The sequence below is a fragment of the Glycine soja genome, chromosome 15, assembly GCF_004193775.1.
Source record: "Glycine soja cultivar W05 chromosome 15, ASM419377v2, whole genome shotgun sequence".
Classification (NCBI taxonomy): Eukaryota; Viridiplantae; Streptophyta; class Magnoliopsida; order Fabales; family Fabaceae; genus Glycine; species Glycine soja.
In genome coordinates, this window is record NC_041016.1 from 3,855,769 (window position 1) to 3,870,934 (window position 15,166).

Genomic DNA, 15,166 nt, shown 5'->3' on the forward strand with positions numbered 1-15,166 from the left:
TGAAAAAACAAAAAAAAATATGATAGCATCAATTCGCAGCCTTTAAAAGCGCGTCGTGTCGTACGGGAACGACAAAAGGAAAAAGAAGCAACGAAAGAGTGAACACCAAAGTCAAAGAAGAAAGAAGGGTTAAATTCCCCCTTGGCATCGTCTATTCAGCTTTTGGTCGCAACCAAAATGCATTTTCAATTTCATCTACTTTAAATGCACTTTTCATCTACAATATTTTCTTTTCCCTTTACCTTGAATACGACCTAACACTAATAATTTGTTGCATCCCTTTGGACATTTATAAACTAGTAAAATATTAGTTGGTTTCTGCCGACTCTCTTGCTCCACCAAGGATTTATATAGCTATCAAAGTTGTCAAGATTTCAAAAATTAATAGCTTAATTGGACAGGAATCTTTTGTGCTGTCCATGATGCACCTTTTCTTCAGGAGTATTTTGTGAAAAGAAACTTCATTATTCCACCAATCAGCTTAATTAAATGGACCAATTATTGGCTTTAGACAAATAATAGCTCCATGCACCCCCCCCCCCCCCCATTACTCAAATTATACTTTAAATTTTAAATTTTCATCATTATCATAAATATAAATTAAATGCAATTCTTTCTTTTATTACTTAATAGTAAATACTTTATTGACCTTAGAAAATACATTATTATTAGTAAATGATTCTAATCCAATGTTCTTTGATAAATAAATGAGTCCAAATCTAATTGTTTTAGGTAAGTATGAGTATATATAATTAAAGAAATTTAATTGTTTTAGGTAAGTATGAGTATATATAAATTAAATGCAATTCTTTCTTCGTATGGAATTTTATGGATTTAATCAAGTAAATAATTTTTTTGAATTAAACAGTTTAATGAATAAATTTAATGTTTTGTTACACACGCGTATATAATATAAAAACACACGTGCAATCTTTTTTTTTTAATTATCACAATTTTTTTCATTGAATTGATCACAATGACAGTTAGTATTTGGTATTATTTTCTCCCTGAAATTCCTACTGTTTTTAAGGAAATTTTTCTCTCCCCACTCTCTATCTCTCTCTTAAAATTTACATAATTTACATTCATTGGATATATTTTTTTTTCTCTATAGAAACTAATATTCAAGGTTAATTTGAAAAGTAAAATATCTATCAATTTTTTTTTATCATTATCTATCATGGCTTTAAATAACAATATACTGATCAGTGTTAAATTCGAAACAATATAATACTAAATGCATGAATTTAATGAGAAAAGAAAAAAAAAAGTAGATGAATAAAATGAAAGTTTGAAGATAAAAAATTGGTTGTGGTGTGGTTAGGGGAAGTGAAGAGGGTGATGATGTGGTGACTATAATAAGAGGAAGCAGTGAGTGAAATGAGAAGAAGACATGGCAGAGGTTGTGGCAGGCACAGAGTCTGAAGACAACATGAGCATGAGCATGAGCCTCCAGGATTTGTTGGGCTCTCATAGTCATGGAGGAAGAAGGGTAAAGAGAAAGAGCGTAGTGGAAGAACCCCTCGTTGTCGATAAGGTCACTCTTCAGAAACAGAGAAGGATGATCAAAAACAGAGAATCTGCCGCTAGGTCCAGGGAACGCAAGCAGGTTTGTTTTATTTGATTCTCTATTTCCCATTTTTCACAATTCAAACCACTTTCCACTTTGCAGGCATACACAGTTGAGCTAGAATCTTTGGTTACACATCTGGAGGAAGAGAATGCCGTATTGTTACAACTAGCGGTATGTATGTATGTATCTATCTATGCCTTTTCCGTCTTGTCTTGTCTTTATAATATATTTTTTTCTCTTGTAGGCTGATAGGAAAAGGCTGAGGTTGAACCAGGTATGCTCCTTTTCTCATTTTCTCATTCGATCTAACTCAATTCAATAAAATAAAATTTTCCTTTTTAACTGCCATTCATTCAAACAACTGGGTTAGGTTTATCCACCAATCCATATAATTGATCTGGTTAGGTTTTATCTCAACTTTGGGATGAGTTCCTTCGAATACCAACTACCACTTCCTCGTTGCCTTATTCTTGTTCACACTAATAAATTCTCTTCCGTAACCATTAATTCTTGATGGATTATTCAATCTCACTTGCACAATACTTTTATATACTCTTGAATTTGTCACTTATACCATTATCCTTCAAGACCTGTTATATATGATGCATCACTTCAGTACCCAGATTTTATAATTTTTGGTTATATTGGATATGAGGAGTAAATTTTTTTGTTTCTATACTTTAGAGGGTCAAGTGGACTTCCTCTTTTCTTACAATTGTACTGAGCATGACTTCAATAAATGATAATTGTGCACTCTGGCTTTAGCTTATAATTTCATCCCTCTCTCCTATACTCTTTCCCTGCAGCTCATGGAGTGCCTTATTCCAGTTGAGGAGAAGCGTAAACCAAAACGAATGCTTCGGAGAGTGAATTCATCCCAATGGTGATGTAATATGTTCCTTGTCCTAATGGAGGACAAGTTTTCAAGTCCTGGTGTATAGATACCAAACAAATGATGCATGAAATTGTTAAAGGATAATAAATATGAAAAAGAGAGGAAAAGATTTCCAAGGTTTTTTTATATACATATAACTTTGCTGATTATTTTCCAGGATATCACTTGGAGTTACATTGCTGTATAGAGAAATAATGCAGCTAAATAATTCAACTAATTTGATTCAAGCTGAAGCTTATTATTGGTTCACTAGGTGGAGGATCCCTGAATTGATGGATATTGCGGGGATAGGTCTATATTGGGGGAAGGGAGTTGAAATTAGAATGTATGGTTAATGTTAGATTGTCTCCTTTTTTTATATTTCAGGAGGGAACTATGTGTAAGTATCGTTGAGTGTTATATGTGTTATTTTCACTCCAATTTTTATTTTCTTTTTGTTGAATCTTTACTGCTAATTGTCCTGTCCAACTTACGATTTATCTAGAGATAATTAAATTATATAATATCAGCAAGCTTTCGTTTACTATACGGATATTTTTAAACTAATAAAATTTTAAAATTATAAATAAATAAAAATTTCAGTGTTATAAAATAACATTGAAATTAAACATCTTATTGAGGAAATATAAAATATAATAGGAAATATATTTATTGTTAATATTATTTTATTTTACTAGATGTAAATAAATTGCAGATATATTTTTTTTAAAATTAAACAATAATTATAAAAATATTTTTTTAATCAAAATATATCATCATCTCCATACTTTTTAATTTTATATACTGTTAAAAATTAAAAATTAATTTAAAAAGTACTAATTAAGATTATTATATTCATAAAATTCAGTTTTTATATTAAAAATATAAAAATAAAATAAAATGTTTAATACAACAAACTTCATGTATCTTAATAAGGAAAAGAATATTTCTTAAAAATATGTTCTTTTAAAGATAGTTGAATAGTAGAAGTATGATATCGTGGTGAAGTGGTTTTCGTCCTTTTGGACTACATTTAATGCTTGTTATGATAGGTTGACCTGATGCTTAATTGCTTATATATCGACATCAGCCACCGCTTACAAATCAGTTATTATTATTAAAATATTAATACAACGTTCTAGTATTTGATTTTAGCAAATCCTTTATTATCTTACCTTATGGTACATAAATTTTACTAGTGTAATATACACTCTATCAAATTCCACTACTCTTCTTAAAGCTTTTAGAAATCTGTATTAATTTTAACTTTTGAATTAGTCTTTAGAACAGTTAATTTTATTTTATTTTGTAGTGATTCCTATCTTTTAAGAATTAGATAGATAGCGGTTTCTTAGTTAATATTCATGTTAGCAATTTCGTGAAATCGTGGACTCCAACTGTTTTGATATTATTGTAAGATTGGTGAAGTCCAATAAAATTTTCTGCAACTTTTCTTAGTTTGAATTATACAGCTATACCAGTAGTCCAATAAAATTGGTGAAGTATTATTCCGTTACTAGTAAGTAGAGTAACAGATAATAGGTTGGTTTTAGCATAAAGAGGAACTTTTGGTCAGTTGCGTAGCCTGGTTGAAGAGTTTAACTCGGGCAATCATGACTGAGGAGGCATGATGCACACACTAGGGTAACAACCTTTAAGAATGAAAAGATAAAAATTTTACTCGATTTCTCGTATCCAATATAAGATTTTGGAGTACCTTTAATAACCTAGATCAAGATAAAGGATAAGGAAAGATTCTTAAACCGTGCAAAACAAAAGGAAAGATTCATAAACAAGAAAATAAAAATAAAAATAAGTAAAAGCATAATTAGTAAAGTCTGGAACCATGAAGGGCAATTACTCTTACGCTTGTGCTTTAATTAATATGGTGGAGATGAGATTTCGATTGTATTTGTAGGTGTTGGATCTAAAGAAGGTGAGCTGGTATGGGGAAAGAGTTACTGTCTGGGTACGTGGAATTGATGGGGACATATGTCATAAGTCATATGTGATATGTTACCTCAAAGTTATTAACTTATAACTATTGTCTTCTTTTGTTAGTCTCACCTTTCTTTCTAATATGTTTTTAATATTTTACATTTAATTTAGACAATTATTTTCCCACGAGTGTAAAAAGACAAAAATGTCTTATATAATGGGCAGCAAACATTGATGGAAGCAAATTAAGAAGATGAGTAGGGAGATGAAATTTGAGGTGGAAAACAGAACATGCATAAAGCCCTCCACAGCCACAGCCACAGAACTGAAAACATTGAAACTCTCTTTACTAGACCAGCTTTCCCCTAACATCCATGGCAACATGACCCTCTTCTACCCTCACACCAACACTACTACTCTACCTGACTTCTCCACCAAATCCCAACTCCTTCAAACCTCCCTCTCCCAAACCTTGTCCCGCTTCTACCCCATCGCCGGACGCCTCCATGACGCCGCCACCGTCCACTGCAACGACCACGGCGCCCTCTTCATCGAATCCCTTACCAACGCCTCTCTCTCCGACATCCTCACACCCCCAAACTTCGACACCCTCCAATGTCTCCTCCCCTCCGCCGATACCTCCATGCTCCTCCTCGTCCGCTTCACCTCCTTCCGTTGCGGCGCCACCGCCCTCACCATCTCGCTCTCCCACAAGATCGCCGACATAGCTACCGTCATTGCACTCCTCAAAACCTGGACCGCCGCATGCGCCGGAGCCACCCCGCCGGAGCTCCCCGAACTCGCCCTCGGCGCCGCTCTCTTTCCTCCTAGAGAGATTAATCCCGGCATGTCCGCTTCCGTGAACACCGTGTCGTCGGAGAAGTTCACGTCGAGAAGGTTCGTTTTCGACGCGTCCAAGGTTAGAGAGCTTAAGGAAAAAGTAAAGGGCGCACTCGGAGAAGGAGAAGGTTCGGTGGTGTTTGAACCTTCGAGGGTGGAGGTGGTGCTGGCGCTCATATGGAAATGCGCATTGTCGGCTTCTCGCTCGAAAACGGCGGAGTTTAAGCGTTCTGTTTTGTTCCAAGCCGTGAACCTCCGTCCACGGATGGAGCCGGCGGTGCCGGACGTGGCTATGGGGAACTTTGTGTGGGCGTTGGCAGTGACGGCGGAGGAAGAGAGTGACGTGGAGTTGCACGTGCTGGTGAGGAGGATGAGGGAGGGAATGAGGGAGTTTGTGGAGACAAAGGCGGAGAGGTTCAAAGAGGATGGTGCGTTTGGAGTGGTGATGGAAAGTCTGAAGGAGAGGGGTGAAGTAATTAGCAATAGTGTTGTCGTTTATAAGTGCTCGAGTTGGTGTAAGTTTCCACTGCTTAAGGTTGACTTTGGTTGGGGGGAGGCTGTGTGGCTGTGCAGTGTGAATAAGATGGTGAGTAATACCATTGCCTTGATGGATACTAGGGATGGTCATGGGGTTGAAGCTTTTGTCACTCTTGATCATCAAGACATGACTTTTTTTGAACAACATCAGGAGCTCCTACACTATGCTTTGCTTAATCCTACTGTTATATAGTTGGGGGAGATCATTATAAAATCCATAAATAAACTCACATTTGCTTATGTTCCTACCTACGTAGTATCATCATGGATTTCACTTTATTCTTGTATCAATTATTGGTTTGTCAGTGTTATATGTTCCTCTTAAGACAACCTTGCATTTGCTTATATATGTAAATCTTTTTCCACAAACCTTGTAGTATATAACGTATCATGAATTTTATACTTGTTTCAATAAAAAAACTCATGTGTGTGTGTATATATATATATATATATAAATGCAACCAAATGTATACTACATAACTTGTCAACTCTCCAGAAACCCTAATTAAGCAGGGGTAAATCAAGAAAATAAGTCAGCTGGTACATGACAGATTAAGAAGCAGAGTATTAAAGTTCTTAATCTAAAAAATAAGAATAAATGTTTAAATTTAAAACGTAAGAATTGACAATTAAACTAATGGAAATTAATATATATATATATATATATATATAGAATTTGAAAGGAACTTTTGAGGGGGGCGTTGAAGTACTCACTCTTATCCCCAGTTGCGTACGTTCTCGCCTATAAATTTGAAAATGTAGCTGGTTCAAAACTCCAAGCTTACTCACAAGTCACAACTTTGGATGATTAGTTAAATCACACAAGAAACCTATCCACGATATATACTGGTCTGGTAGCTAGCTTGTTTGATTTTCCGTGGTAGGTTATATCTGGATGGATAAGCAAGCACTAAAATATATTTTTTTCCCATTAGTGTAAGTTTCACTGCATTTTATAAAAATAGTTTAGGTAGGATAACAAATAATTGCTCACGAGGAATTGACTTGATAAAGCTGAACAACTTTAACCTACGTATGTTCAACATTTGTATAGGAAATGGAGACGATCTGAACTCCAATTGTTACCAAATATCACTTTATTATCAACATATAATATGAAAATATAATAAATGATTTTGTTTCATGTTTGATCATTAATTCTTTATCGGGGGAAAATTAGGATTCGGTACACACAGTTGTCCTTTAGACAACTTAAAATTTATCTTACCATAAATATTTATTAAAGAAAATAAATAAAAATAAAAGTAAAATAAACTTATTCATAAACTGAAATCAACTTTTACATGAGTTAAAAATAAGCTTTTGAAGAAATTAATATGAGAGAACTTTTACAATATATTTATGAGTTAATTTTAATTTAAAATTAAAATAACCTAATTTTTTTTATTTTTTTCCTATAAATTGTGGAGAAATTTAAAACCAAAACCAGCCTTCAAAGAAGGTCAAAGACTAGCGGACCAAATACGTGCTTACTTTTTGTTTGTTTGATAGGCCGATCCCATACTGAAACTGAAACGGATATGCTTCTATCACACTCTTCTTAATGAATTAGGGTTGCAGAGTGGGTCAATCCTTGGAGCTTTCTCACAGCACAGCACCTGGTGCATTTCCCCAAGGGTGTCCTAAACTTCCTCGATCGGCCAAATTGGAGACAAACTCTTATTCAAACTTTGTATAAGAAAAATTGAGTGGTATAATGTAGATTTTTCTTTTTTATTTTTTTAAACAACAGAAGCTAGATAAATTCTTATAGTTAGGGTGGAAGGTCCAGAGTTCACACAAAGTTGCTAACTCAATTTAATCAAACCCAAACTTAACCCGCCGTTTGAAAATCTAACCCACTCCTAATATGTTATGGGTTAAGCTAGATTGACTCACTAAAAATATATAAGAAAAAGTTATAAAAAATATGACATGAGTTAACCTACCAAATAAATAAAATGTATATGAATTGATCAAACATAAAACATAATTCCACAATAGAAAAAGGGGCATAATGTATTTTTAGTCCTCTATATTTTAGATTGTATTGGTCATTTATGTTTTAAATTTTTTTATTTAGTCCTTTAAATTTATAAAATAAGTTAAAATGATCTTTTGGAAGTAATGGTCATTTTTATTTTGGAACACAATTTTCAATCTTATTGTGACTAATTCTAAAGGTGAAACTTGTCTCATTTAATTCACTTATATGAAAACTATAGAACTTAACTAATATTTGAATTTAAAAAGGTGATAAGCATAGTAAAAATCGTGTGAAAAGTAAATTCAATGAGCAATTGAAAAATTAAAAAAATTAATATTGATTTTTTTTAATTATTACCGCCCAGACTCATTTTCATGGATTGGTTTTGATTTGAGTAATATTGAAAAATTAAAAAAATTAATATAGAATTCAATGAGTAATTATCATGTTTTGTCCTTTTTGATTTGAACATCAATTGGGTCCAATAATATTCATGCAAGTGATAAGTTTTATGTTTTGAATTAGTAAAAAAAGTATTTAAATAAAATACTTTTTTTTTCTAAAATATCTTTTCTTAGAACTTAGTATCATAAATAAATAAAATCATTAAACATAAAATCTCAATTAAAAAAATGATTTTTTAGTTATAATTTTAGAATAAAACTAGTTAGATTATTTTAAGTTTGTTGTATACAACAATTTTTTCACTGATACTAATATTATTGGAACAACTTTAGCAGTAGGATTATTCTTGGATTCTTGAATAACTTGTGTGTCTCATTATGTCACATATGACACTTTGGATTCTTGAATTACTTTCGTGAATCTCAATTAAATTTAAGTAAATAATTTTTTAGAGTTCCTGATGATAAAAAATAATTTTTTTTGAAAAAAAGAAATTTTTTTGATAGTTCATCCCTTAAAATCCAATCTCTATGCTAGAGCTCTTTGGTGACAGTCTAATGATGAAACTGGTATAGAGGAGTTCTTGAACTTAGGATCTAGCTCAAAAACTCTGGTTAAAGATACTCTTAGATTTGAGAAGTTCATGAATTGACACTAATAAAAGAAGAAGAAAAAGCAGCATCGGCGGAAACACATGCATTCTCTTTTTCTTGCACAATCCACCTTTTGGGTGGTAACGGCGACCATAAAAGGTTAGTAAAGTATGTACGATAATAAAAAGTGCTTTAGTAATGACAAAAATGTTTGCTCTGTTTCTGTTTTGCTCCATCCTTTAATTTTGCATATAACGCCAACTCTTGGGAGTAATGAATTTTGAAGTTCGAATTGCGTTCATAAGGCTAACCAGAATATCTGGGCCAAAGTGGTTTTTTCTAACAATAAATGTCAGCTTTTTCTTCTTTTATAATGTGTTTTGGACTATGTGTGTTGTATATATCGGGAAGTTCTTTTCACGATTTAGCCTATGTTTAAATTAACGTTCTGAGCTGCTCAATGTACTTTTATATACGGCGATTCTTTGTGTATATATTTCGTTTCAAACATATTTTTAGGTGCTTTTAAACGGTAGTCCAAATATGCTATTAATAGTTGAAAATTTAGTTATTGGTGGTATTTTTAAGTATAATTATTTGTAAAAGCAATTATATAAAATCAACAAATTCATTATATACAATATAACGATTTAGTTCAATTAAATTAACTTTTTGGTTTTATGAAAAATATTACAATCATAAAAAGGAAATTCAATTAACAAAAATTATCTTAATTAAAAGTGTGCATATATAATTAAGTTAACGATTGACATATATACATTTGGATGACTTTCTTTTCATACACACACAAAAAAAATATTTCTTAGTTTTTGTGATGAATGAATGTTTTGATGTTTTATAAGACATTTCCGTAAATTAATTTACTTTCTTTTCACTAATATTTCTTAATTTTTTAGACAAAGGAAGTAAAGTAATGCATTTAGAGATGATGGTAGGTTTGATGCCAAACCATCTCCAATGTTTTTTAAGTTAATTATTTTTTTTTTTGTTTTCACGGTATTTTTTCCAATGTTTTTTAAATGAATTTTTTAAGTTAATTATTTTCTTTTTGTAATTTCTGCAGTATCTTATTGTTATAATTATAAAAAAATTATATATAATTTTACTTTAATGTTACTGGTATGTGTAAGATAAATATTATTTTTTATTATTAAAAAATAATTTCTTTCAAAAGATATAAATCTTATTTCTAAGAAATTCTGTGAATTTGTTCCAATGAAAAAAACATTTTTTTTTTCACAAAGTCTTGGAGAAACCCATGTTGAAAATGGTCTTATAGATAACAATTAAATAATTGATACTCCATTGAGGTAGTAACTGACACACACAATGATGGCTAACTTAGGCAGCAAGCAACAAACATAGAGGAAAAGCAGAGTATGATCTGGCGGCCTTAAGCAATTAAAATATGACAATGACACTTGGCAATTAATCCTTGGCATCCTTCTCTTGATCAACTACAAGCCCTTCTTTGACTTTGTCATCATCCACTTCCACTGCGATTGGGAAGACTTCAGCAGGTCCCAAGGGGTTCACAACAACAATGTTTATCACTCCTTCAGCTAAAGCTTGCTCCTTCTCACTCTCACCGCCGTTCCTGTAAATGCCATATAGCACCATCTGAACTAGCCCCAGTCCAAACCCCCCCACATTTGGAACCTGCAGGCAATATTAATCAAAGTCTCATCATTTAATTAATTGATATATATCATGCTAGCTAGTATAGTAGTAGATGGTATAAATGATTGAGTACTTACATAAATGCATTTGTCTTGGATAGATAAACCATATACAAACCACGTTATGGCATTCAGTGTGAGGAAAAATGACAAATAGAAGGGCATAAACTGTACACTCTTTGTTCTAATAACTTTTGCCTGCAAACAAGGTGAGAGTTAGCTTGCTAGTGACACAATATATATATATATATATATATATATATATATATGTGCATGAGAATTTGGGATCGATAGATAGATAATTAATTAAGGAATGGAATTTTTGACTCACCATAATGCTTAGAGGTGATGCAAAGACACTGAGCGAAACGGCGTCACAAATCCATCCAATGACTTTGACACGGTGGGAACCATGTAGAGCAAAATGCGAGGAAAGGACCAAGGTCAAGAAGGCAATATTCATGGCCGCGAATAGCGTATAGGTTAAGTTCTGTAATTAAATTAAGTTAATTTGATGATCGAAGTAGTAGGTTAGAATTTATATATTATTCATAGAAATATTTATACCCTTGCATCCTTGTGCGCATACTTAATGTAGGTGAGAATGTAGATGAGCTCTATGACACATCCGATCGAGTTGATCGTAATAAGGGGAACAACGCCGTCATGAATTTTGAGGAAGGCGTAGTATAACCAAAGCATAGAACTCATTAATGACAACAAGTATGGCAGCGAGTGGAAACCGTCCGTGCATTTCTTTTTGTATATCTGGTAAAACGTTGGCCTGCAATTAATTAATTAATTAATCATCAACTTCATTTTAATAATTTAAACCAAATTAGTTAAGGAAAATTTATATAGAACTTACACCGGAGCCAAGTACACCATCACAGAAATCATGTTACCTGACCATATCAAAAGGAAATAAATATTAGCTAGTAAGAAATGAACATTGAACACACAAAAAAATCATGAATTAAAATTGCATGACCCGAGAATTGCAAATGCACAGGAGTGCGCTGAGAGGAGATAAGGCAGCACATGCACATGAACATGAAGGAACATTTACTTAATTAGAGTAAAGTGGTGCATGCATATATATATGCTAGCTAGAAATGAAGAAGCAAAGAAACAAGAAGATGAGCATGTGTCGTTAATTAATTACCTATAATACCAAAAATGGCGGCGGAAGCATGGTGAGTGGGCATGATGGATCCTCTGAAGCTATTAGGTTTGGTTAGGGGCCCCCTCAATCTTGTGAATGAATGGGGGATGTGATGAGCAACTCCCTCCTCCTATTTATACACAAACGGGAATGTACTGCGTAATCAACTCATTCAGCCTTCGTGAGGGATTAATCTTTTTTAGTAGGTAGCGTAGCGAAAACCCATTTTGCCTAGTTGCAACTCAGGGCTCTCCACGTCCCCACTTCATTTCTCTATATGTAAGAATTTTTTGAATGCCAATCTCTAGTACTGGAATATTGCAACGTCTCTTGCCATGTGTCTAATTGCTTTCATTTATTTCTGTTGTGACCAGAAATCAAAAAGAAACAAGGTAAAGTTAAAATGGAATTAAACAGTTTAGTTTTATCATGTTATTTGTGTAATTTTTTTAAAAATTGTACCAATTATTTTTAAGTACATAGAAACTTTTCATTTTTTTAGGAGGATAAGTTTGAGAACTTTAAGAATATATGTAATTAGGATTAGGATTCATAGCATTTGCATGCAATTCTTGCCATTAATTGTACAACTTGGTAAGATAATTTTTACGTTATTGAGATACGGGGAATGTGTTAGAGGTAGGGGTAGGGATCGATTCACGTGACCCTTGCAAACATCCCCTCGGAAGCAGGGTTGTTTATCCAATCTAACGTGGCTTAATAAAGTCGATCCCAAAAATTAATAATCAAATAAATTGAAAATTAAACGGATCAAAAAATTGAAAAATTAAATTTTATTAGACTGGATTTTGGATTTGAATTTCAAAATCAATTCAATCTAATTCAAATAAAATTTATGCACATGCATATATTTTTATTCATAAATTTATAATATACTTATATTTTATTTTTATTTCCTATATATATGTTTGTAAAATTATCATATAATTTATCCTTATTTATCAAAAATACATTTAGTTAGAAAAAAATTTTATTACCTATTTGAGTTAAGATGTGTAAATATATTATCATTAATTATATAATGACATAAAAATAAAATATTTGATGTTTTGAATTATTTTTATTATATATATCTTATTTCTTATTTAAGATTTTCTAAAAAAATAAAATAAAACTGAAAATCGAAATAGTTTTAAATTAGATTGAATTTGATCGAATTATATTAAAATTTAAAATTAATGATTTTTCATTTTAAAATAGACTGAATCACCAACTTTAGTGGAAAGGTCTATGCATGGAATCCCAAAAGGCCATGATGATGGTGCGTCTTGGTGTGAATGTGACACACTTTCTATGCCGTTCTGTTACTCGTTTGTCTCATAGTGTGAGCTAGTTGATTTTTTGTGTGCAAATTGAAGGTTTTTCGTGCGTCAAAGGCATCTCGTTTTTTCCATTTCTTCTAGTTATGCAATAGGTAGGAGTAGGAGTACGACAAGATAAGATACACCATCAACAATATTTGTTATTATTTGAATTTGTTCTTCTTTATGTACCGCCACCTCCTGCTGTAATTCGTTTATTGCTGGAGTCCAAAGCCAGACCACGCCGTATTCCTTTGCCATTTTCATCCAATCCCTTTTTTCTCAATGATTGGGATTGCTTTCATTACTTGAGCTCGTCTACTATTTCCATTTCAGGATCCTATATGTCATGTTGGGTAACTGTATACTATGGTACTATATTCAAATTTTAGTTATAAAAGTTAATTAGATGGTAACAAAATAATATTCTCTTAACAAATGTATTCTCATAGTTTTAATGCGAATAATTTACCTTTTGACTAAATCAATAAAAAAGTTTGTCAAAATATGTGTAGCATCATCACCATCCGTTACATAGATGGAAGTGAAAAGTTAGCTTTGTTTTAGACTAATTTTTGGATGATAATGGAAACAAAATTAAAGAAAGAACCTTTTTGATGGATTCATATTATACATGAACAGTATAAACATGAGGGTGTAATAGCCTTCTTATTATTATCTTGGTCGAAATAATTCAGTCAAACCTGTCTTGACGCTTAATTAAAGAACAAATAAAATATGGGGTCACAAATTAATGTATCCGATCTCGTGACACTAGTAAGAAAAAGTGTCCACAAAAAATTGCAAAGGTTTAGCTTTCGGGGAATCTTGCATCGAGCACTGTCCCACAGGGTTCCACTAACACGGATTTTCAATTAATCAATATCTAACCTCGTACAAATTGACATATCCTGAAGTGAGCGAAAGTCCATTGCATTTGTATATCTAAGTTATGTTTTATTAGCACTGGATGGTGTTACTTAGTACGTACCCCCATGGCCCAGACTCTAATAATTATTTGAATGGATTGGATAACTTTCGCACTGAAGATTGTACATTAATGCTATAATCAATTAACTGGATTAGCTTACAAATGTACAACATCATGAACCATCCAATCCATTGGCGGAACTGATTGGGAGCTTGCTATTTGTGTTATGTGCATGAGATTTGAATGCAATATGTGTTAATTTTAATATAGACTCATCTCTCTTGTATAATTGTGAATACTGTTTTAATGATAAGAGATAAAAGATGAGTGATTGGATTCAAACGTTACTCTCCCTGTTGCAGAGTACTGTTCTTGATCGCCAATGCAATATTAAATTTGTGTCCTTTTGATGAATTGCTTAAGAGACAAAACAATTCTGTAACCGTGGCAAAATCTCTCAGAAGAAGGTATCAAGAAGCAGTTTTGAAGATTTATATGAGCTTAGTTTAGTTTTCTTCACTGAGGTATAATTAGCACACATTCATTCAATTGCATTGCAGGATGAAGTAAATATATCCTGATGTACGTTGTGGTTTGTTTCACGATGATACAAGTGGAAGTGGCTTTCAGTGTTTTGGTTCTCATCCCTCTTTGTTAATTGTTGGTGGAAGAAAGAAAGAAAGAAACTATTCTGATCTTCTTTTTGGTGGAAAACTTCAAATGGTGGGACCGTGGGAGGAATATCCCGCCGCGTATATAATTGTTTCTATAGGTCAATTTTTATCATTTTCCCAGGATATGCACACGTTTTAAAAATACACTCAAAATCAAAGAAACAACTTTTTACTAAAGCAAATTACATTCGTCCTGTGTGTTTTTTTTTTTAATTACATTCCATATCCTCTTTTTCTCCTTTCTAAAAACTCCTTAATTATTTAATATTATAAGTAGATTCATTTTTCTTAAACACCGTTTAATAATTTAACATAAAATATACACATATTGATCACATGACTTTTAATGAAAATTTATGTCTAAAATACTCTTATTTTATTTCTCTTAAATCCATAAAAAATATCACATCATTTTTAACCATAAATTATTTTAACACTTTTCCTTTTTTTATCTAATTGAAAGTGAACTTAGTTTTTTTTTATACATAAATCCACATTTTTTATACGCATCTGTTAATATCTTTTTTCTTTTTCTTTCTTTTGGTTCACTTTTTGTGTGTGGGTTGGATCATTTGGTTGCTTGTGTTTTTGTTAAACATGTAATGTGTATTGATTAAATATGATCAT

The 15,166-nt window shown here is 32.2% G+C and overlaps 3 protein-coding genes across 3 annotated transcripts; 2 read left to right on the forward strand and 1 right to left on the reverse strand.

Annotated features, from left to right (window-relative positions):
* The first annotated feature begins 1,260 nt into the window (after positions 1-1,260).
* Positions 1,261-2,910, forward strand: LOC114387409 (G-box-binding factor 4-like). The gene is made up of 4 exons (XM_028347598.1): positions 1,261-1,609; positions 1,673-1,744; positions 1,818-1,847; positions 2,380-2,910. The coding sequence occupies exons 1-4, from the start codon at positions 1,394-1,396 to the stop codon at positions 2,458-2,460; spliced, it is 399 nt and encodes a 132-aa protein (XP_028203399.1). The 5' UTR covers positions 1,261-1,393; the 3' UTR covers positions 2,461-2,910.
* A 1,711-nt stretch (positions 2,911-4,621) lies between these two features.
* On the forward strand, positions 4,622-6,092 carry LOC114387321 (BAHD acyltransferase BIA1-like). Its single transcript, XM_028347479.1, has one exon. The coding sequence runs from the start codon at positions 4,639-4,641 to the stop codon at positions 5,953-5,955; it is 1,317 nt and encodes a 438-aa protein (XP_028203280.1). The 5' UTR covers positions 4,622-4,638; the 3' UTR covers positions 5,956-6,092.
* A 3,914-nt stretch (positions 6,093-10,006) lies between these two features.
* On the reverse strand, positions 10,007-11,866 carry LOC114387602 (bidirectional sugar transporter SWEET15-like). Its single transcript, XM_028347806.1, has 6 exons — positions 11,613-11,866; positions 11,316-11,352; positions 11,015-11,231; positions 10,779-10,937; positions 10,526-10,645; positions 10,007-10,427 (listed from the first exon to the last, which is right to left on the reverse strand). Exons 1-6 carry the CDS (start codon positions 11,653-11,655, stop codon positions 10,197-10,199), a joined length of 807 nt encoding a protein of 268 aa, XP_028203607.1. The 5' UTR covers positions 11,656-11,866; the 3' UTR covers positions 10,007-10,196.
* Between the last annotated feature and the right edge of the window lie 3,300 nt (positions 11,867-15,166).